General features: G+C 28.8%; 3 protein-coding genes across 5 annotated transcripts in view; 1 reads left to right on the forward strand and 2 right to left on the reverse strand.

Annotated features, from left to right (window-relative positions):
- The first annotated feature begins 1,803 nt into the window (after positions 1 to 1,803).
- On the forward strand, positions 1,804 to 10,760 carry LOC111424457 (Fatty acid transport protein 3). Its single transcript, XM_023057990.2, has 7 exons — positions 1,804 to 2,234; positions 2,291 to 2,391; positions 3,086 to 3,236; positions 3,293 to 3,530; positions 3,587 to 3,824; positions 9,201 to 10,029; positions 10,085 to 10,760. Exons 1-7 carry the CDS (start codon positions 2,103 to 2,105, stop codon positions 10,394 to 10,396), a joined length of 2,001 nt encoding a protein of 666 aa, XP_022913758.2. The 5' UTR covers positions 1,804 to 2,102; the 3' UTR covers positions 10,397 to 10,760.
- On the reverse strand, positions 10,400 to 23,458 carry LOC111424456 (BBSome complex member BBS2-like). Its single transcript, XM_023057989.2, has 6 exons — positions 23,330 to 23,458; positions 22,680 to 23,276; positions 22,403 to 22,625; positions 22,134 to 22,351; positions 10,778 to 11,493; positions 10,400 to 10,721 (listed from the first exon to the last, which is right to left on the reverse strand). The coding sequence occupies exons 1-6, from the start codon at positions 23,453 to 23,455 to the stop codon at positions 10,472 to 10,474; spliced, it is 2,130 nt and encodes a 709-aa protein (XP_022913757.2). The 5' UTR covers positions 23,456 to 23,458; the 3' UTR covers positions 10,400 to 10,471.
- A 140-nt stretch (positions 23,459 to 23,598) lies between these two features.
- Positions 23,599 to 24,505, reverse strand: part of LOC111424450 (Secreted Wg-interacting molecule) — a 42,776-nt gene continuing 41,869 nt past the window's right edge. For all 3 annotated transcript variants that reach the window (XM_023057983.2, XM_023057984.2, XM_023057982.2), the window contains exon 4: positions 23,599 to 24,005. In XM_023057983.2, coding sequence (XP_022913751.1) covers positions 23,871 to 24,005 — 135 coding nt within the window. In that variant the 3' untranslated portion in view covers positions 23,599 to 23,870. The remainder of the gene's footprint in view (positions 24,006 to 24,505) is intronic.

A 24,505-nucleotide genomic window follows, 5' to 3' on the forward strand; every position in this document is an offset into this window, starting at 1 on the left:
TCATTCATCATAATTTACACAATTTTTATAACAAATTCAGCAAATCCCATGATTCCAAACTGATTTTCTAGTGAGTTATGATTTTTTTATACTCCTAAAAACATTCAATTTTCGATATTTTATAATTTAATAACCCATAATTTTTTTGTTTTAACTTTGATAATAATTTTGCATCATTCATCACAATTTACACTATTTTTACAACAAATTCAGCAAATCCCATGATTCCACACCGATTTTCTAGTGAGTTATCATTTTTTATATCTCCAAAAACATTAAATTTTCAATATTTTATGATTTAATCAACCATAATTTTTTTGGGTTAACTTTGATTATAATTTGGCATCATTCATCATAATTTACACTATTTTTACTACTAATTCTCAAAATCTCATGATTCCAAACCGATTTTCCAGTAAGTTAAGATTTTTTATATCTCCAAAAACATTCAATTTTCTATATTTTATGATTTAATCACCCATAACTTTTTTGTTTTAACTTTGATAATAATTTTGCATAATTTATCATAATTTACACTATTTTTACAACAAATTCAGCAAATCTCATGATTCCAAACCGACTTTCTAGTGAATTATGAATTTTTATATCTCCAAAAACATTCAATTTTCGATATTTTATGATTTAATCGCCCATAACTTTTTTGTTTTAATTTTGAAAATAATTTATCACCATTCATCATAATTTACATTATTTTTACTACAAATTCTGAAAATCTCATGATTCCAAACCGATTTTCCAGTGAGTTATGATTTTTTTATCTCCAAAAACACTAAATTTTCGATATTTTATGATTTAATCACCCATAACTTTTTTGTTTTAACTTTGATAATAATTTGGATCATTCCTCACAATCTACACTATTTTTACTACAAATTCTGAAAATCTCATGATTCCAAACCGATTTTCCAGTGAGTTATCATTTTTTATATCTCCAAAAACATTCAATTTTCGATATTTAATAATTTAATCACCCATAACTTTTTTGTTTTAACTTTGATAATAATTTTGCATAATTTATCATAATTTACACTATTTTTACAACAAATTCAGCAAATCTCATGATTCCAAACCGACTTTCTAGTGAATTATGAATTTTTATATCTCCAAAAACATTCAATTTTCGATATTTTATGATTTAATCGCCCATAACTTTTTTGTTTTAACTTTGAAAATAATTTATCACCATTCTTCATAATTTACATTATTTTTACTACAAATTCTGAAAATCTCATGATTCCAAACCGATTTTCCAGTGAGTTATGATTTTTATATCTCCAAAAACATTAAATTTTCGATATTTTATGATTTAATCACCCATAATTTTTTTGTTTTAACTTTGATTATAATTTGGCATCATTCATCATAATTTCCACTATTTTTACAACAAATTCAGCAAATCCCATGATTCCAAACCGCTTTTCTAGTGAGTTATGATTTTTTATATCTCCAAAAACATTGAATCTTCGATATTTTATAATTTAATCAACCATAGAGATCCTAGAGATTTTATATTCTGGCAGAACGGTGCACCCTAATTAGAATATGCAACTTCGTATCGGTGGTTTAGCTGTTTGTTAGGTTTTTCATCACATTCCTTTGGTACTTTTGATACAACCTGTATAAAGATAACAATAAAGAAAAAAATTTATTCTTTTAAATAATATTTATTTAATGAAACTATTTCCGTCAATCATAAATTCAGATTACTCTAACAAAATCGATTGATAAAACTGGGAGATTAGAAAATATCAACAATGACAAACAAAATTTTTATCGTACTCTACAAATTAATATCACACTAAAAAGTTTGTCTATCATCAGCATCTTGCTTCTTATCTGAAATGTTAAAGGTCTTTTTTAAAAATTTATTAATCACATATGTTGGAGATAAACTCAATCTAGAATCATTCTCGATAGGAATGGAGTACTAAGGTGGTGGAAACTTTTCATTGAAAATAAAAATAAGTGGAAGATGTTGTTATAAAGAAAGTTCTTGAGAAGAAAGTTGGGGTTCTTGTCAAGGTTACTGACACAAAACGAACGGAGGTTTACGAAAGTGACCGAACGTTGAAAAGAAAATCATGAATCGGCTATCTACGCTTCGAAGAGTTTGTGATTGCACGGAGCTCGGTGGTTTAGTAGCATATTTAGTGCCGTCGAGTGTTCAAGCATTACTATTAAAAACACTGCGGTCAATAAAAAATAACATAATGGTAAGTAAAAAGTATCATAAAATAATACAGCATAATTTAAATTGTTTAAATTTTAGTTGCGAACATTCCTCCTTCTTGCCGGTTTAAGTGGATTATTTTATTTAATAAAAAATCGATGGTACTGGATCATTTATAAAACTTTTAAAAGAGATTTAAAGTAAGTTTTAAAAAACACCAAGTCATTTTTACGTCCTAAAACAATCAAAAATCCTTGGGGATCGCATTTAAATAACAATTACAATTCAATTCAATCAGAATGAATTTCAAAACAACATTTCATTTAAAATTCCAATTGGCAAAGTCAAAATGGAATTTTTTTAACACACCCGCTATTTCAAAATTTAAAATTATTAACTTAATCATATCTACCGATAATTCACCAGTCTGACTAATTATTTTTAATTTTGTTTAATGCGGTGATGCTTTGTTTTCGTTTTAAAAACATTTAAAACATTTATCTCGTTTTAACGATACGAAAATATTTACGGTTGATATTAGCAAATCAGTTTAAAGTTTAAAATAATAGTACTTTAAACAAAATTTAAACCAAAAAACTTTTTCTCTGAAAATATAAAAAAGAATACCATAATCTCCTCGGAAAAATAAATACAATTTGGGTCATTATCGACTTTCTCCAAGCATTTAGAGATAAAATTTAAAACAAAAAAAAAAGAATATAAATTCAAATATGATTATTTTTCACCCTTTTTTTTATCACTATCTAATTTAACATGATTAGATCCGTATCAGTATTATTAAGCATATAATTACATTCGGTTGATTGATTATCGTTTTTTATCGGTTCTTGACCTACTTGTAATATTAATATAATAGTTATTATTTACTTTTAGTGCAGCTATTCGATTTGTCCATATGAACTATTACTTAATACAATATCAACTTCGAAACCAAACCGTACCCAAAATATTTAGAAATGTATGGAAAAGACAACCTCATAAAGTGGCGTTTTACTTTGAAGATGACATTTGGACTTTCAAACAAGTAATACAAACTTATTAATTACAGAAATAAACATTTACTTTTTACACTTTTAACAGGTTGAAGAACAAAGTAACAGAGTTGGTAATTACTTTTTAAACTTGGGGTACAAAAGAGGTGATCGCGTCGCACTTTTCCTTGAAAACAGACCAGAATATGTGTGTATGTGGCTTGGACTTAACAAAATCGGAGTAATAACGGCACTTATCAACACAAATTTAACATTAAATCCTTTGTCTCATAGTATACAAGCGGCGAAAAGTAAAGGAATTATATTTGGTTCGGAATATTCCAATGGTAAAATAAAACATCCAATTTAAATCACGAAAACAATAAATTCAATATTTTTGTAGCTGTTAAAGGAATTTACGATTCAATAAACGATCTGGACAAATTCCAATATCACGAAACGACAAAATCTGATAAACCCCTTTTGGATGGGGCTAAAGATTTAAGAACTGCTTTACAAAACTCCTCAACAGAACCTTTAGATGGAGAAATTGAAAAAGGAAACTTAAGAGATCAATTATTGTATATTTATACCTCTGGAACAACTGGTTTACCAAAAGCAGCAACAATTACAAATGTTAGGTACTGATTTTACTCTCTCTAACATTAGGTATAATTGAAAAGTAATTATTTATTTACAAAAAACGGTCAAGCTAATAACAGTGCAACAACTTTCCGGTCATCGCTTCCAGCCCGAATAATTACGACGGGAAATGAAAGTAGGTTAACTATCTAACAAAACCCCCATGAGGTTTGGCTATATCACATCAAGTTAAAATGAAATGAGAATAGAGTTAAAAATAAAAATGTTGTTGAATCAAGCTTTACAACTTTTAAGAGTTCTCAATTGCTAAAAGTTTTTGTAGAAAGTACATGTTAAGAACAACTATCTCCAGAAGTAGATCTTGAATCCTACTTAATAACTTCACAAGTCAATCCTCATTCTCAGAGTCATTTGATTTTTCGCTTTTTGGTATTTTATGATATAATCACCGATATTTTTTTAATTTTTATTTTGATAATAATTTTGTATCATTCATCATAATTTACACTATTTTTACAACAAATTTAGAAAATCTCATGATTCCAATCTGATTTTCCAGTGAGTTATGATTTTTTATATCCCCAAAAACATTCAATTTTCGATATTTTATGATTTAATCACCAATAATTTTATTTGTTTTAACTTTGATTATAATTTGGATCATTCCTCACATTCTACACTATTTTTACTACAAATTCTGAAAATCTCATGATTCCAAACCGACTTTCCAGTGAGTTATCATTTTTTATATCTCCAAAAACATTCAATTTTCGATATTTAATAATTTAATCACCCATAACGTTTTTGTTTCAACTTTGATAATAATTTTGCATCATTCATCATAATTTATACTATTTTTACGACAAATTCAGCAAATCCCATGATTCCAAACCGATTTTCTAGTGAGTTATGATTTTTTATATCTCCAAAAACATTGAATTTTCGATATTTTATTATTTAATTACCCATAATTTTTTTGTTTTAAGTTTGCTAATAATTTTGCATCATTCATCATAATTTACACTATTTTTACAACAAATTCTGAAAATCTCATGATTCCAATCTGATTTTCCAGTGAGTTATGATTTTTTTATATTTCCAAAAACATGCAGTTTTCAATATTTTATGATTTAATCGCCCATAACCTTTTTGTTTTAACTTTGATAATAATTTGGCACCATTCATCATAATTTACACTATTTTTACTACAAAGTCTGAAAATCTCATGATTCCAAACCGATTTTCCAGTGAGTTTGATTTTTATATCTCCAAAAACACTAAATTTTCGATATTTTATGATTTAATCGCCCATAACTTTTTTGTTTTAACTTTGATAATAATTTGGCCCCATTCATCATAATTTACACTATTTTTACTACAAATTCTGAAAATCTCATGATTCCAAACCGATTTTCCAGTAAGTTATGATTTTTTATATCTTCAAAAACATTCAATTTTGTATATTTTATGATTTAATCACCCATAACTTTTTTGTTTCAACCTTGATAATAATTTTGCATCATTCATCATAATTTACAATATTTTTACTACAAATTCTGAAAATTTCATGATTCCAAACAGATTTTCCAACGAGTTATCATTTTTTATATCTCCAAAAACACTAAATTTTCGATATTTTATGATTTAATCACCCATAATCTTTTTATTTTAACTTTGATAATAATTTTGCATCATTCATCATAAATTACACTATTTTTACAACAAATTCAGCAAATCCCATGATTCCAAACCGATATTCTAGTGAGTTATGATTTTTTTATATCCCCAAAAACATTCAATTTTCGATATTTTATAATTTAATAACCCATAATTTTTTTGTTTTAACTTTGATAATAATTTTGCATAATTTATCATAATTTACACTATTTTTACAACAAATTCAGCAAATCTCATGATTCCAAACCGACTTTCTAGTGAATTATGAATTTTTATATCTCCAAAAACATTCAATTTTCGATATTTTATGATTTAATCACCCACAACTTTTTTGTTTTAACTTTGATAATAATTTGGATCATTCCTCACAATCTACACTATTTTTACAACAAATTCTGAAAATCCCATGATTCCAAACTGATTTTCTAGTGAGTTATGATTTTTTTATATCCCCAAAAACATTCAATTTTCGATATTTTATAATTTAATAACCCATAATTTTTTTGTTTTAACTTTGATAATAATTTTGTATAATTTATCATAATTTACACTATTTTTACAACAAATTCAGCAAATCTCATGATTCCAAACCGATTTTCCAGTGAGTTATCATTTTTTATATCTCCAAAAACACTAAATTTTCGATATTTTATGATTTAATCACCCATAACTTTTTTGTTTTAACTTTGATAATAATTTTGCATCATTCATCATAATTTACACTATTTTTACTACAAATTCTGAAAATCTCATGATTCCAAACCGATTTTCCAGTGAGTTATCAATTTTTATATCTCCAAAAACATTCAACTTTCGATATTTTATGATTTAATCACCCATAACTTTTTTGTTTTAACTTTGATAATAATTTTGCATAATTTATCATAATTTACACTATTTTTACAACAAATTCAGCAAATCTCATGATTCCAAACCGATTTTGTAGTGAATTATGATTTTTTATATCTCCAAAAACATTCAATTTTCGATATTTTATGATTTAATCGCCCATAATTTTTTTGTTTTAACTTTGATGATAATTTTGCATCATTCATCATAATTTACACAATTTTTATAACAAATTCAGCAAATCCCATGATTCCAAACTGATTTTCTAGTGAGTTATGATTTTTTTATACTCCTAAAAACATTCAATTTTCGATATTTTATAATTTAATAACCCATAATTTTTTTGTTTTAACTTTGATAATAATTTTGCATCATTCATCATAATTTACACTATTTTTACAACAAATTCAGCAAATCTCATCATTCGAAACCGATTTTCCAGTGAGTTATGATGTTTTATATCCCCAAAAACATTCAATTTTCGATATTTTATGATTTAATCGCCCATAACTTTTTTGCTTTAATTTTGATAATAATTTTGCACCTTTCATCATAATTTACACTATTTTTACAACAAATTCTGAAAATCTCATGATTCCAATCTGATTTTCCAGTGAGTTATGATTTTTTATATCTCCAAAAACATGCAATTTTCGATATTTTATGATTTAATCGCCCATAACTTTTTTGTTTTAACTTTGATAATAATTTGGAACCATTCATCATAATTTACACTATTTTTACTACAAATTCTGAAAATCTCATGATTCCAAACCGATTTTCCAGTGAATTATGATTTTTATATCTCCAAAAACAATAAATTTTCGATATTTTATGATTTAATCACCCATAATCTTTTTGTTTTAACTTTGATAATAATTTTGCATCATTCATCATAAATTACACTATTTTTACAACAAATTCAGCAAATCCCATGATTCCAAACGATATTCTAGTGAGTTATGATTTTTTTATATCCCCAAAAACATTCAATTTTCGATATTTTATAATTTAATAACCCATAATTTTTTTGTTTTAACTTTGATAATAATTTTGCATAATTTATCATAATTTACACTATTTTTACAACAAATTCAGCAAATCTCATGATTCCAAACCGACTTTCTAGTGAATTATGAATTTTTATATCTCCAAAAACATTCAATTTTCGATATTTTATGATTTAATCACCCACAACTTTTTTGTTTTAACTTTGATAATAATTTGGATCATTCCTCACAATCTACACTATTTTTACTACAAATTCTGAAAATCTCATGATTCCAAACCGATTTTCCAGTGAGTTATCATTTTTTATATCTCCAAAAACACTAAATTTTCGATATTTTATGATTTAATCACCCATAACTTTTTTGTTTTAACTTTGATAATAATTTTGCATCATTCATCATAATTTACACTATTTTTACAACAAATTCAGCAAATCCCATAATTCCAAACCGATTTTCTAGTGAGTTATGATTTTTTATATCCCCAAAAACATTCAATTTTCGATATTTAATAATTTAATCACCCATAACTTTTTTGTTTTAACTTTGATAATAATTTTGCATCATTCATCATAATTTACACTATTTTTACAACAAATTCAGCAAATCTCATGATTCCAAACCGACTTTCTAGTGAATTATGAATTTTTATATCTCCAAAAACATTCAATTTTCGATATTTTATGATTTAATCACCCACAACTTTTTTGTTTTAACTTTGATAATAATTTGGATCATTCCTCACAATCTACACTATTTTTACTACAAATTCTGAAAATCTCATGATTCCAAACCGATTTTCCAGTGAGTTATCATTTTTTATATCTCCAAAAACACAAAATTTTCGATATTTTATGATTTAATCACCCACAACTTTTTTGTTTTAACTTTGATAATAATTTTGCATCATTCATCATAATTTACACTATTTTTACAACAAATTCAGAAAATCCCATGATTCCAAACTGATTTTCTAGTGAGTTATGATTTTTTTATATCCCCAAAAACATTCAATTTTCGATATTTTATAATTTAATAACCCATAATTTTTTTGTTTTAACTTTGATAATAATTTTGCATAATTCATCACAATTTACACTATTTTTAGTACAAATTCTGAAAATCTCATGATTCCAAACTCATTTTCCAGTGAGTTATGATTTTTATATCTCCAAAAACACAAAATTTTCGATATTTTATGATTCAATCACCCATAACTTTTTTGTGTTAACTTTGATAATAATTTTGCATAATTTATCATAATTTACACTATTTTTACAACAAATTCAGCAAATCTCATGATTCCAAACCGATTTTCCAGTGAGTTATCATTTTTTATATCTCCAAAAACATTCAACTTTCGATATTTAATGATTTAATCACCCATAACTTTTTTGTTTTAACTTTGATAATAATTTTACATCATTCATCATAATTTACACTATTTTTACAACAAATTCAGAAAGTCCCATGATTCCAAACCGATTTTCCAGTAAGTTATGATTTTTTTTATATCTCCAAAAACATTCAATTTTCGATATTTAATGATTTAATCACCCATAAATTTTTTGTTTTAACTTTGATAATAATTTTGCATCATTCATCATAATTTACACTATTTTTACAACAAATTCTGAAAATCACATGATTGCAAACCAATTTTCCTGTGAGTCATCATTTTTTATATCTCCAAAAGCATTCAATTTTCGATATTTTATGATTTGATCACCCATAACTTTTTTATTTTAACTTTTATAATAATTTGGCATAATTCATCATAATTGCACTATTTTTACTACAAATTTCATAATTCCAAACCAATTTTTAACCTTCTCAATTTACAAACTTTTTAGTAACTATTTTTTTTTTAATTTTTAGATTAATGTTAATGGCTGTTGGAATGAATTCAATGGCAGTGTTAAAAGATAACGAATGCGTTTATGACCCACTTCCTTTATACCACAGTGCAGGTGGATTATTAGGAATAGGACAAGCAATTTTATGTGGCTCAACGGTAGCCATAAGAAAAAAATTTTCTGCCAGCAACTTCTGGTCAGATTGTGCTAAATATAGATGCACTATTGGTCTATACATTGGTGAAATCTGCAGATATATTTTAGCGGCAAAACAAGAGAAACCTGTTAAACATCACGTAAGAGCTATGTTTGGAAACGGATTAAAACCGCAAATATGGACGGCATTTGCTCAAAAATTCGGAATAAAAGAAATTTTTGAATTTTACGGCGCCACCGAGGGCAACTCAAATTTAGTTAATATCGATAGTAAAGTAGGAGCCGTCGGTTTTATTCCAAGATATGCCAGATGGTTGTATCCTTTAGAATTAATTAAGTGTGATAAGACTGGAGAACCAATTCGGGATGAAAACGGATTTTGCATTCAAAGCGAAATCAACGAACCTGGAATTTTAATTGGACAAATTAGTAAAAGGAAAGCGGTTAATCAATTTAGTGGGTACGCCGATAAAGCGGCCACTGAAAAAAAAATTATGAGAAACGTGTTCAAAAAAGGAGATGAATATTTTAATTCGGGCGATATCTTAATTCGCGATGAATTAGGTTATTATTATTTTAAAGATAGAACCGGGGATACTTATCGATGGAAAGGTGAAAATGTTTCTACATCAGAAGTTGAAGCTGTTATTAGTAATATTCTTCAATTAAATGATGCCGTTGTTTTTGGTGTTCAAGTAAAAAAATTAATTCTTTTTGTTTTTGTTAAATATTTATTTAAATTTTTTATAGATTCCTGGTACTGAAGGTAGAGCTGGTATGGCAGCAATTGTAGACACAGAAAAAAATACGGATATTGAAAAACTTACCGCCGGATTAAAACTGGGTCTTCCCACATACGCTCAACCACTCTTTATAAGATTAATTGAATCGGTTCAATTAACTGGAACGTACAAATTAATTAAGAAAGATTTGCAACAAGACGGGTTTGACGTAACTAAAACTGCGGATAAAATTTATTTTTATGATGCTCATCAAAAGAAATACGTTATTTTAACTAACGAAATTTATGATGACATTCAATCTGGTAAATTAAGGCTATAATAATATTTTTTTAATTATATTTTTATTATACGTGTAGTTTATAAATTGGTTAAAATAATTTAACATAAAAAGATTTTATAAAATTCCAGTTTTAATTATTTTAATAAGCCCTTCGGTGTTGTTTGATTTTATGGCCAATCTACATGCATTAACCATCTCAGAAGATTTCTTGCCAACTCTTAATCGAGAACTTTTTTGAATAATCCCATTTATCATTTTCATCGTTTCAACACCTTCGTTATAGTTACTTAATCGAATGTTATATCCGTTTATAAGTTCTTGATTAATATTATTTAATTCGTTGTAATATTTAGGAACATCATCTCTTAAAATAAACACAAAATAAATTAAATTCAATGGAAAATGTAATTTATTTCTTACAAACAATTGATTCTACTATCTTCAGCCCTTATAATTAATTCTCTAATTAGAGTTAGTCGATCAGCAATATCAGCTCCTAATTTAATCCGTGTTTCCTGGATTTTATTTAATTTTTCCACCAAGTCTTTTAAATTATTTTCTTCTTTAACAAAACAAGCATTAACTTCCAAAGTATCTAAATTTAAAAACGTCGCTAATGATTGTATTAAATCAGAGGCTAAACCTAAATTATCGGTATAAATCCAAACTTTTCCCGAACTAGAAAAATCCATCCACAACTCGCTATCATCTCTCAAACATAACAAAAAAACTTTTAAATTAGCCTCATTATTAAACTCAATTTCGTTGGTCAGCAAAAAATTTTGATTCAACCACATACAAATTCGTTGTAATCGCTCGTTTATTTGAAACGTAACATAACTTTCCGGTTTGTGTTTAGGGTTGTCTATTTTCGAGTACATTGAGAATCTTGGAAGTTGTCTTGTTATCTCAAAGACGTTGTATTGGGTGCTTTTTGGATAACCAACCAAAATCTTCATATGAATATCCACCAGAGTGTCACGAGGAGGTTTTAACGGAACAATTAAACAAGATTTTAACTTAGAATTTGAAGGATGTACAACGTGAGTTTCACCTTCAAAAATTCCTTCAGCAAAAACTATTACTGCTTTTATTATCGTTGAGTTGTTTGTCGAAATAAATATTTCAACTGAATTCTAAAAAACAAAAAAAAAAAAAAATGTTTGTTATAGTTTTACACTAGCACTATCACTAGAACTAACACAAAACCTAGAACTAGAATCATTCGGGTTTAGCCGTCTTGAGACGTCTTGAGACGTGATTTAGCCGCACGTCTCTCAAGACGGCTAAACCCGAATGATTCTAGTTCTAGGTCTTGTGTTAGTTCTCGTGATAGTGCTAGTGTAAAGCTAGAACAAACACTAGACCGAGAACTAGAAACATTCAGGTTTAGCCACACGTTTTTCAATACGGCTAAATCCGAATGACTCTAGTTCTAGGTCTTGTATTAGTTCCAGTGATAGTGCTACTGTAAAACTAGAACTAACACTAGACCTAAAAGTAGAAATTTTCGGGTGCGTCTGAAAACGGCTAAACCCGATATTTTCTAGTTCTAGGTCTAGTGTTAGTTCTAGTTTTAATTTTATGCACTTCTAAACTAAGAACTAGAATCATTCGGGTTTAGCCGTCTTAAGAGTCGTCCGGCTAAACGCAAATTTTTCTAGTACTAAAGTGTTAGTTCTAGTGACAGTGTAAATGTAAAACTAGAACTAACACTATACCTAGAACTGCCAATCAGCAGAATTGGCTCTACACAACTTAGTTGGTAGAGTATCCAGGACGCTGCAGGATAAAGAAATCTTGGTTTGTGCGTTTCTGGATATAGAGGGAGCGTTCAACAACGCAATACCACAATCTCTTGAAAGAGCTGCTCTTGACAGGGGAGTGGAAGCAACTATAGCGGGTTGGATCCACAATATGCTAGATAGTAGAATAGTTTCTACTTCACTCCACGGTGATACGATACGCTTCAGGCCGGGAGGTGGCTGCCCGCAGGGAGAGGTGTTATCTCCCCTGCTTTGGTCCCTCCTAGTTGACGATCTGATTGCGATAATCGAAGCCGTTGGTGCGGAAATACAAGCTTATGCTGATGACATTGTCGTTATGGTCAAAGGAACCTGTTTGCCGAGGATATCTAAAGTCCTCCAGGTGACCCTAGATACCATTTGCGCTTGGTGTAAGGGAGAGAACCTCTCAATAAACCCGCAAAAGACAATTGTTGTGCCCTTCACCAGGAAGCGAAAGTTGGATGGACTAATCCGCCCAACTATCCAAGGTGAAGAAATTCCTTTCTCAAAGGAAGTCAAATATCTAGGAGTAATCCTAGACAAAACCCTGTCATGGAATGGACATTTGCAGGGAGTTTTGCACAAAGCTAGACTATCCTTGTGGACTTGTCGCAGTCTTTGTGGAAAAAATTGGGGTCTTACCCCTGAAAGACTGTACTGGCTCTATGTGACTGTGGTTAGACCTATGATCACATACGGAGCAGCAGCCTGGTATAGGAAAGTCCGACAGACTTCAGTTATCAGTAAACTTTCACGAATTCAACGAGTAGCTGGATTGGCAATCTCTGGTGCGATAGGCACAACGCCAACTCTAGCAATGGAGGTTCTGCTTGGCCTATCTCCTCCGCATTTGCATATAGAGAAAGTGGCTAGAACAACCATTTACAGATTTAAGCAATATGCTCAAAACTGTTCCGACATGTCCTACCAATGGGCTGCGGAAGACATTATAAGCACTGATACTGTGCTATCAATGCCGTCAGATTTGGCGGTATCACTATCAGTGATTAATGCTCGATACCAGATTGTACTGCCTGAGCGGCAGTCCTGGATCGAAAATGAAAATTCTCTGGTTCGGGCAGACATTTGCTTGTACACAGATGGATCAAAAACGCCTGAAGGGGTAGGAGCAGGAGTATACTGCCAGACACCTCGAATTAAGCAAGCCTGCAGCCTGGGTACGTACTGTACTGTATTCCAGGCGGAAGTATTTGCTATTGACATGGGTGCTAAAATCCTTCTTGAAAGAGGGGTGAAGAACATGACAGTACGAATTTTCTCAGACAGTCAAGCCGCTCTCCAGGCGCTGCAAGCCGTGAAAACGGTGTCGGCTCTGGTTAATGATTGTAAGAGAACATTAAACACACTGAGTTGTGATAACAGAGTCTCTCTGATCTGGGTCCCGGGTCACTCTGGTGTTGCTGGCAATGAAGCGGCAGATAAGCTAGCACGAAATGGCAGCGCTGAAGCGTTTGTGGGACCGGAACCAGCAGTTGGTGTATCATTTGCAATGGCCAAATATAGGTTTGGACTGTGGGCTGAAGAGAGACTTCGCCTACTGTGGACCAGTTCTTCTGGAATGAGACATGCTAAGGTGTTTATTAACTTCGCCACTGTCAAACCCGGGAATATTTTAGGACTTGCCCGTAGTAGCATAAAAGTTCTAATGGGTGTTTTTACTGGGCACAGCCGATTAAAAGCACACTTCAACTTGTTGGGTTTGGCCGACGATGTTGAATGCCGACTATGTGCGGAGGAAGCAGAGACGGTTGAGCATGTTTTATGCCACTGCCCTGCCGTTAACCGTATCAGATTCTCGATTTTTGGGTCGCAGTTTATCTCCTCAAAAGATCTGAATGACCTTTCGCCGAGCAAGGTATTAATGTTCGTTAAGAGCATTGGACTGCACGGTGAAATTTGATAACGATATCTATCGGGGTACAATAGATCCTTAGGGTCGCGGTGCAAGGTTGGATGGTCCGCCTACCCGATATATATTCTATGTAATGTAATGTAATGTAATGTAATACCTAGAAATGAAATCATTCGGGTTTAGCCGTCTTTAGAGACGTGCGGCTAAACCCAAATGATTCTAGTTCTAGTGTTAGTTGAAAATTAATTACAATTAATTAATTAAAAGACGAAAGATCCATAAACGCAACTTCAGATTTAAAATGTCAACCTCAATTTTGACATATTTGTAATCTTCATTAAAAATCCTTTAAAATAAATACAAACACAATATATTTATCTTTAATATTAATGAAGATATGGTCAACTTCCGGTTAGAAATGTCAAAGTCAATTTTGACATACATATTTGTAATGGAATCATTCGGGTTTAGCCGTCTTAAGAGTCGTCCGGCTAAACCCAAATGTTTCGAGTTCTAAAGTGTTAGTTCTAGTGACAGTGTAAGTGTAAAACTAGAACTAACACTAGACTTAGAACTAGAAAGTACCCCCCCCCCCACCATGGACAGCATGAAGTTGTTCATTTGTCTATTATATGATAACTAACTTCAAATTTAAAATGTCAACCTCAATTTTGACATATTTGTAATCTTCATTAAAAATCCTTTAAAATAAGTACAAACACGACACATTTATCTCCAATATTAATGAAGTTATGGTCAACTTCCGGTTAGAAATGTCAAAGTCAATTTTGACATATTTGTAATTGTCGTGAAAAATCCTTTAAAATGAGCTCAAACATGATACCTTTAATTCCAATATTAGTCAAGATATAGGAAACTTCCGGTTTGAAATGTGAATGTCATTTTAACAAATTCTTAATTTTTATAAAATGTCTTAAAATTTATCACAAAAACAAAAATATAATAAAAAAAAAATTAAAAATTAAGGTTGGTATTAATATTTAATAATTAAATTGCTATCTTCATTGTTGCTAACTTCCGGTTTAACGTTTTTTTATTCAAACTTTTTTGAGATAAGTGCGTCATGTTTGGACTCATTTTAAAGGTTTTTTTAATAAAGAATACATAATGAAAGAACACCATGAAGTTGTCCATTTGTCTGTTATATGATAACTAACTTCAGATTTAAAATGTCAACCTCAATTTTGACATATTTGTAATCTTCATTAAAAATCTTTTAAAATAAGTACAAACACGATATATTTATCTTTAATATTAACGAAGTTATGGTCAACTTCCGATTAGAAATGTCAAAGTCATATTTGACATATTTGTAATGGTCGTGAAAAATCCTTTAAAATGAGCCCAAACATGATACGTTTAATTCCAATATTAGTCAAGATATAGGAAACTTCCGGTTTAAAATGTGAATGTCATTTTAACAAATTCTTAATTTTTATAAAATGTCTTAAAATTTATCACAAAAACAAAAATATAATAAAAAAAAAATTAAAAATTAAGGTTGGTATTAATATTTAATAATTAAATTGCTATCGTCATTGTTGCTAACTTCCGGTTTAACGTTTTTTTATTCAAACTTTTTTGAAATAAGTGCGTCATGTTTGGACTCATTTTAAAGGTTTTTTTAATAAAGAATACATAATGAAAGAACACCATGAAGTTGTCCATTTGTCTGTTATATGATAACTAACTTCAGATTTAAAATGTCAACCTCAATTTTGACATATTTGTAATCTTCATTAAAAATCCTTTAAAATAAGTACAAACACGACACATTTATCTCCAATATTAATGAAGTTATGGTCAACTTCCGGTTAGAAATGTCAAAGTCAATTTTGACATATTTGTAATTGTCGTGAAAAATCCTTTAAAATGAGCTCAAACATGATACGTTTGTCTCAAGACGCACGGCTAAACCCGATATTTTCTAGTTCTAGGTCTAGTGTTAGTTGTAGTTTTAATTTTATGCACTGCTAGACCAAGAACTAGAATCATTCGGGTTTAATCGTCTTAAGAGTCCTCCGACTAAACCCAAATGGTTCTAGTTCTAAAATGTTAGTTCTAGTAACAGTGTAAGTGTAAAACTAGAACTAACACTATACCTAAAACTGAAAATATTCGGGTTTAGCCGTCTTTAGAGACGTGCGGCTAAACCCAAATGATTCTGGTTCTAGTGATAATTGAAAATTAATTAAAATTAATTAATTAAAAGACGAAAGGTCCATAAACGCAAAGTCCATTGAGTAAACATACTGTATAAGGTTATCCAACTCTCTATAAACGCTGTTGTTATGAATGTATCCCCCTACAAAGACCTTGCTGTGACGTCATTGGAAGAATTGACATTTCTATGTTTTTATTTATACAGTATATTTCACAAAAATATAAATATATTAAAAAAAAATGCGAGATAATCGTAAAAAATTAGAATTGTTTTAAACTTAATAAAAATTAGGTTAGAATTGATAAAAAAATCGAAATAAAATTTTATTATTTTAAGGTTATCCAACTTGACTCGGTTACCATGGTGATTAAGATCCAAATATTGCACTTGCTTGTCAAAATTGACGTTGATTTGAAGTTTTTTTAATGAAAAACACATAATTAATTGGATTTAAAGGTTGTATTTAATTCAAAATGGGTAAATGGATGAAATTATAAGCAAGGTAAGTGGATTAAATAAAAAAAAATATTTTTAGATCATTTTAATGTACAAGAATTTAGGGTTAAATAACAATTAAAACTAGAACTAACACTAAACCTAGAACTAGCAAGTTTTAGGTTTAGCCGGGCGTCTTAGAGGAATGTTTATAGATAATTTGTAGAGAATTAAATTCTATTTTTCTAGTTACAATTAAACGGTGTAATCAAAACTATAGCATTCCATTTAAAATAACGAAGTTATGGTCTACTTCCGATAGACCGGAAGTGGCGGCCACCTTGAAAATATTTTAGATCGAAAGTTCCGAATGAACAACCCATACTACCAAAATTTCAAACCTCTACGCATAATGGAACAAATGGACAACTTCATGGTGTTCTTTCATGATGTATTCTTTATTAAAAAACGTTTAAAATGAGTTCAAACATGATGCATTTATCTCGAAAAACAACAAAGTTGTAATAAAAAATATTAAAGTTGGCAACAATGAAATTAGCAACATAATTTTGAAATATTAACACCAACCTTGATTTCTCATTTTTTTATTGTATTTTTGTTTTTATGATAAATTTTAAGACATTTTATAAAAATTAAGAATTTGTCAAAATGATATTGACATTTCAATCCGGAAGTTGATCATAACTTCATTAATATTGAAGATAAATGTATCGTGTTTGTACTTATTTTAAAGGATTTTTAATGAAGATTACAAATATGTCAATATTGAGGTTGACATTTTAAATCTGAAGTTAGTTATCATATAATAGACAATAAGACAACTTCATGGTGTTCTTTCATAATGTATTTTTTATTAAAAAAACCTTTAAAATGAGTCCAAACATGTCGCACTTATCTCAAAACAGTTTGAATAAAAAAATGTTAAACCGGAAGTTAGCAACAATGAAGATAACAATTTAATTGTAGTATTAAATATTAATACCAACCTTAATTTTTAATTTTTTTTATTGTATTTTTGTTTTTGTGATAAATTTTAAGACATTTTATAAAAATTAAAAATTTGTCAAAATGACGTTGACATTTCAAACCGGAAGTTGCTTATATCTCGACTAATATTGGAATTAAACGTATCATGTTTGGGCTCATTTTAAAGGATTTTTCACGACAATTACAAATATGTCAAAATTAACTTTGACATTTCTAACCGGAAGTTGACCATAACTTCATTAATATTGGAGATAAATGTGTCGTGTTTGTACTTATTTTAAAGGATTTTTAATGAAGATTACAAATATGTCAAAATTGAGGTTGACATTTTAAATCTGAAGTTAGTTATCATATAATAGACAATTAGACAACTTCATGGTGTTCTTTCATGATGTATTTTTTATTAAAAAAACCTTTAAAATGAGTCCAAACATGTCGCACTTATCTCAAAAAAGTTTGAATAAAAAAACGTTAAACCGGAAGTTAGCAACAATGAAGATAGCAATTTAATTATTAAATATTAATACCAACCTTAATTTTTAATTTTTTTTATTGTATTTTTGTTTTTGTGATAAATTTCAAGACATTTTATAAAAATTAAAAATTTGTTAAAATGACATTGACATTTCAAACCGGAAGTTGCTTATATCTCGACTAATATTGGAATTAAATGTATCATGTTTGGGCTCATTTTAAAGGATTTTTCACGACAATTACAAATATGTCAAATATGATTTTGACATTTCTAACCGGAAGTTGACCATAACTTCATTAATATTGAAGATAAATATATCGTGTTTGTACTTGTTTTAAAGGATTTTTAATGAAGATTACAAATATGTCAAAATTGAGGTTGACATTTTAAATCTGAAGTTAGTTATCATATAATAGACAATTAGACAACTTCATGGTGTTCTTTCATGATGTATTCTTTATTAAAAAAACCTTTAAAATGAGTCCAAACATGACGCACTTATCTCAAAAAAGTTTGAATAAAAAAACATTAAACCGGAAGTTAGCAACAATGAAGATAGCAATTTAATTATTAAATATTAATACCAACCTTAATTTTTAATTTTTTTCTGTTGTATTTTTGTTTTTGTGCTAAATTTTAACACATTTTATAAAAATTTGTCAAAATGATATTGACATTTCAAACCGGAAGTTGCTTATATCTCGACTAATATTGCAATTAAACGTATCATGTTTGAGCTCATTTTAAAGGATTTTTCACGACAATTACAAATATATCAAAATTGGCTTTGACATTTCTAACCGGAAGTTGACCATAACTTCGTTAATATTGGAGATAAATGTGTCGTGTTTGTACTTATTTTAAAGGATTTTTAATGAAGATTACAAATATGCCAAATTGAGGTTGACATTTTAAATCTGAAGTTAGTTATCATATAATAGACAATTAGACAACTTCATGGTGTTCTTTCATGATGTATTTTTTATTAAAAAAACCTTTAAAATGAGACCAAACATGTCGCACTTATCTCAAAACAGTTTGAATAAAAAAATGTTAAACCGGAAGTTAGCAACAATGAAGATAGCAATTTAATTATTAAATATTAATACCAACCTTAATTTTTAATTTTCTTTTTATTGTATTCTTGTTTTTGTGATAAATTTTAAGACATTTTATAAAAATAAAAAATTTGTCAAAATGACATTGACATTTCAAACCGGAAATTGCTTATATCTTCACTAATATTGGAATTAAACGTATCATGTTTGGGCTCATTTTAAAGGATTTTTCACGACAATTACAAATATGTCAAAATTGACTTTGACATTTCTAACCGAAAGTTGACCATAACTTCATTAATATTGGAGATAAATGTGTCGTGTTTGTACTTATTTCAAAGGATTTTTAATGAAGATTACAAATATGTCAAAATTGAGGTTGACATTTTAAATCTGAAGTTAGTTATCATATAATAAACAAATGGACAACTTCATGGTGTTCTTTTGTGACGTATTCTTTATTAAAAAAACCTTTAAAATGAGTCCAAACATGACGCACTTATCTCAAAAAAGTTTGAATAAAAGAACGTTAAACCGGAAGTTAGCAATTTAATTATTAAATATTAATACCAACCTTAATTTTTATTTTTTATTGTATTTTTGTTTTTGTGATAAATTTTAAGACATTTTATAAAAATTAAGAATTTGTCAAAATGATATTGACATTTAAAACCGGAAGTTACTTATATCTCGAGTAATATTGGAATTAAACGTATCATGTTTTAGCTCATTTTAAAGGATTTTTCGCGAATATTACAAATATGTCAAAATTGACTTTGACATTTCTAACCGGAAGTTGACCATAACATCATTAATATTGGAGATAAATATATCGTGTTTGTACTTATTTTAAAGGATTTTTAATGAAGATTACAAATATGTCAAAATTGAGGTTGACATTTTAAATCTGAAGTTAGTTATCATATAATAGACAATTAGACAACTTCATGGTGTTCTTTCATGATGTATTCTTTATTAAAAAAACCTTTAAAATGAGTCCAAACATGACGCACTTATCTCAAAAAAGTTTGAATAAAAAAACGTTAAACCGGAAGTTAGCAACAATAAAGATAGCAATTTAATTATTAAATATTAATACCAACCTTAATTTTTAATTTTTTTTATTGTATTTTTGTTTTTGTGATAAATTTCAAGACATTTTATAAAAATTAAAAATTTGTTAAAATGACATTGACATTTCAAACCGGAAGTTGCTTATATCTCGACTAATATTGGAATTAAACGTATCATGTTTGAGCTCATTTTAAAGGATTTTTCACGACAATTACAAATATATCAAAATTGGCTTTAACATTTCTAACCGGAAGTTGACCATAACTTCATTAATATTGGAGATAAATGTGTCGTGTTTGTACTTATTTTAAAGGATTTTTAATGAAGATTGCAAATATGTCAAAATTGAGGTTGACATTTTAAATCTGAAGTTAGTTATCATATAATAGACAATTAGACAACTTCATGGTGTTCTTTCATGATGTATTCTTTATTAAAAAAACCTTTAAAATGAGTCCAAACATGACGCACTTATCTCAAAAAAGGTTGAATAAAAAAACGTTAAACCGGAAGTTAGCAACAATAAAGATAGCAATTTAATTATTAAATATTAATACCAACCTTAATTTTTAATTTTTTTTATTGTATTTTTGTTTTTGTGATAAATTTTAAGACATTTTATAAAAATTAAGAATTTGTCAAAATGACATTCACATTTCAAACCGGAAGTTGCTTATATCTCGACTAATATTGGAATTAAACGTATGATGTACGTTTAATGGGCTCATTTTATAGGATTTTTCACGACCATTACAAATATGTCAAATATGACTTTGACATTTGTAACCGGAAGTTGACCATAACTTCATTAACATTGAAGATAAATATATCGTGTTTGTACTTATTTTAAAGGATTTTTAATGAAGATTACAAATATGTCAAAATTGAGGTTGACATTTTAAATCTGAAGTTAGTTATCATATAATTCAACTTCATGCTGTCCATGGTGGCGGAGGGGTACTTTCTAGTTCTAAGTCTAGTGTTAGTTCCAGTTTTAATTGTTACTAAGCGTTAAATTGTTGTCTATTTTTACTGAAATAGAACTAAGATGTTACAATAGGTATAATGACCTAAAAATTTTTAAATTTTATTTTAAGGATGGGGAATTAAGCTCTGCTTGGTGTGGAAAGAATTTTAAGTATATTTTCATATTTTGAAAATCAACTCGGCCTTGACAATGAAGCGAAAACCATTTTTAGTTCAGGTAAAGTAAGCTTTTTGTTTATGATACGGCAAAATTTCAGAAAGGTCTACCTACACATTGATTAAACCACCATATTTTAGAGTAGATCAGAGTGAGGAAAAAGAACAATGATAAATGCCATGAAAAAAATGTATTATCCCTCAGTTTTAGTTCACATTTCAATTATTCTTGCATTATGTTAAAATTAGAACAGAAAATTTACGTCGTGCAGTGTTATAGGCTTAGGCAAAGTGAACTAAGAGCAGTGGTGCAGCACTTTAACGAATCTTAATTCTTCAGATTTAAAATAAAATTCAAAAATTTTTAAGTCATTATACCTCTTGTAACATCTATTCTGGGACATACTGTATACTATATTCATTACATAATGGGCACCTGTATATTATATTTTACTTTTCTTCCAATGACGTCATGTTTCCTACATTACTCCGTCAATTTAACGTCAATTTGTTCGAGTTGGATAACCTTATAACCAATACTCAACGGACCTTGCCATAAACGTACAAAACTATGTATTTAAAGTTGCATACTCAACAACAAAATTGTACTTTAATAATTCTACTTTTCCCGATATATTTGCTGTAGAATATGAGATTAACACAAAAATTAAAACTTTAATATTAAACAACCTCTTAACATATTTGCAAAATCGACCTATAAAGATGAGTAGCTTTTACCTTGTTTTCATTTTCATTACTAGCAGTTATGCTAATTTGTAATCTTGTATTAGCAGGAATTCCCCCTAATTGTTCTAAATTGTTACTATTCTTCGTGTTATTTTCGTAATGTTTCAATTCTTGTAATAAAGCTTGTTTTTGAGATAAAAGTTCTCGGACTATATCGTGTTCTTGAGTATTATTTATCAATATTGATTTATTCGTTGTGTATCCTCTAACTAAAAAATATAATAAAATATGCTTTTCGATTAATAAAACGTTCCAATTACCTTCCCCTTCGACGGTAACACAAATTAAATCATTTTTTCCAACGGATCTGTAATCACCTTCAACGATTCCTGCGATTCCATGATCCATGTTATCTTTAAATAAAACTTCTCCCGTTAAAATTGATCTGCAATCGATTTTCCCGTTCGACCAACCAGTTATTAATTGAGAATTGCCTTTTCCCAATAAATCATAAGTGTGAATTGATATTGCAAAGTTTTTGGACTAAAAAATTTTTTCGATCTAATTATTAACTTAATTATTACATTAATTTTTTACCTTAACTCTCCATAATCTAACATCTTGTTCATAAACTCCTATTGTCCCGTTTGAAATCGAATACGCAAATTTATTCTCAGAAACGCTTTCAACGCCGGTAACGACTTCAGTTTCGGTTTGTTCGCTGATTAGTTGATCCCCTTTGTAAACTCGAATTTTAAAGTCTTCAGAGCTAACGATTAGCTCGTTTATTCCATCTTTGTTATAATCCATCAATACCAATGAAGTGATAACATCACCGATTGCGGTCCAAAATATTTCTTCCCCTTCATGATTTAATCCTTTAACCGTCGAATTTCCCCCTATCAGAATCAAATTTGTTTTTGCATCGCGTAAAGTTCCTAACGTAACTGCTTTAACACCATCTACACATTCCTTATAAAAAATATCTTTGTTATCGTGAACATGATAAACCAAAATGTGCATTTGGGTGCCGATTATTAAAATGTCTTTATCGTCGTTTGGCAAAAATTGGCCGGATTCTATGCAAGTTATTTTTTGGTTTATGTTTAGTGTTGCGATTTCTCGATTTGTTTCTGACCAAATTATTCGTCCCGTTATTGTTGATGTTTTTCTGTGAGGGCTATGAATTAATATCTAAAATATATTAAATGAATAGTAAATAATTTTGATGTAAAATTAAATCTTACTTTATCAGCTGTGGTTGCTGCTGTTATACAAGGATGAGTACCATCATATTTCCCAATTGTAACTAATCCAGGGATTATTTTGTAATTAAGATCTAACGTAAAAACAGGCCGAATTTGTTTCTCCATGTTGTGAATTAATATGATGAAGGTAAAGGTTGTTAAAGGTTAAAAAGAATCGATATTTCTATGGAAACCAATATAAACACAATTTTTATTATGTTTTGAAATACTTTTTATTGTACTTATTACGAACAGTGTATACACATAGAAAAATAGCATCGCATCTAATAAAATCATATGATACAATACAGACTTAATACATAAACATGACTTAATACATAAAAGCTAACTTAAATTAAAAATAAATTGAACATAATTTATATCATTACTTTTAATATTTTGTTCAATTATAATTAGAATTAAAAATAATAAAATCAGAACACATACAAGGGCAGTTAGCGTATAAATAAAGAATCCAGATAATCTAATAAATTAAAAAACGTCGGAGATGGCACAAATTTTCTCATTATATTCTTTTTATTTATTTCATCTCTTCCGATTGAATCAACGGGATTACTCCCAAAACAAACGTTTCTATTTCGCATTCATTGTGTCCTTTTACTATTCTAAAATAACCATTTTCACCCCATTCGGTCCCCCAACTGTTTGCAACTTTCTAAAATTAACAAAAAAATTAATAAACACAAGAAATATTTACCCATACGAAGTTAGCCAATAAAAGTTTTAGTGTAAAAGTGGTAACAAACTTTATTCTTAACAATATTGCTCTTTTACACTTTTGCTCTCAGATGCATAAATATCGAGAAAAATTCGAAAAGGTGATAATAATATAATGATAATAAGATGAAATCGTAGTTTTACATTTTGTTATCGCAGCATGTTACAAAAAAACTTTTCGAACAAGAGTTGTAGAAAATTTGATTCTTAGCAACATTGCTCTTTTCTACTTTTGCTCTCAGATGTATAGATATTGAGAAAAATACGAAAACATAAAAATTTTATAAATTTCGTTGTTTTCAAAGCAGTTAATGATAACACTTGGATATCGCAGCATGTTACAAAAAAACTTTTCAAACAAAAGTTGTAGCAACATTGCTCTCTTGCACTTTTGCTCTCAGATGCATAAATATTGAGAAAAATACGAAAATATAAAAA

Source organism: Onthophagus taurus, chromosome 7 (assembly GCF_036711975.1).
Source record: "Onthophagus taurus isolate NC chromosome 7, IU_Otau_3.0, whole genome shotgun sequence".
NCBI classification, from domain to species: domain Eukaryota; kingdom Metazoa; phylum Arthropoda; class Insecta; order Coleoptera; family Scarabaeidae; genus Onthophagus; species Onthophagus taurus.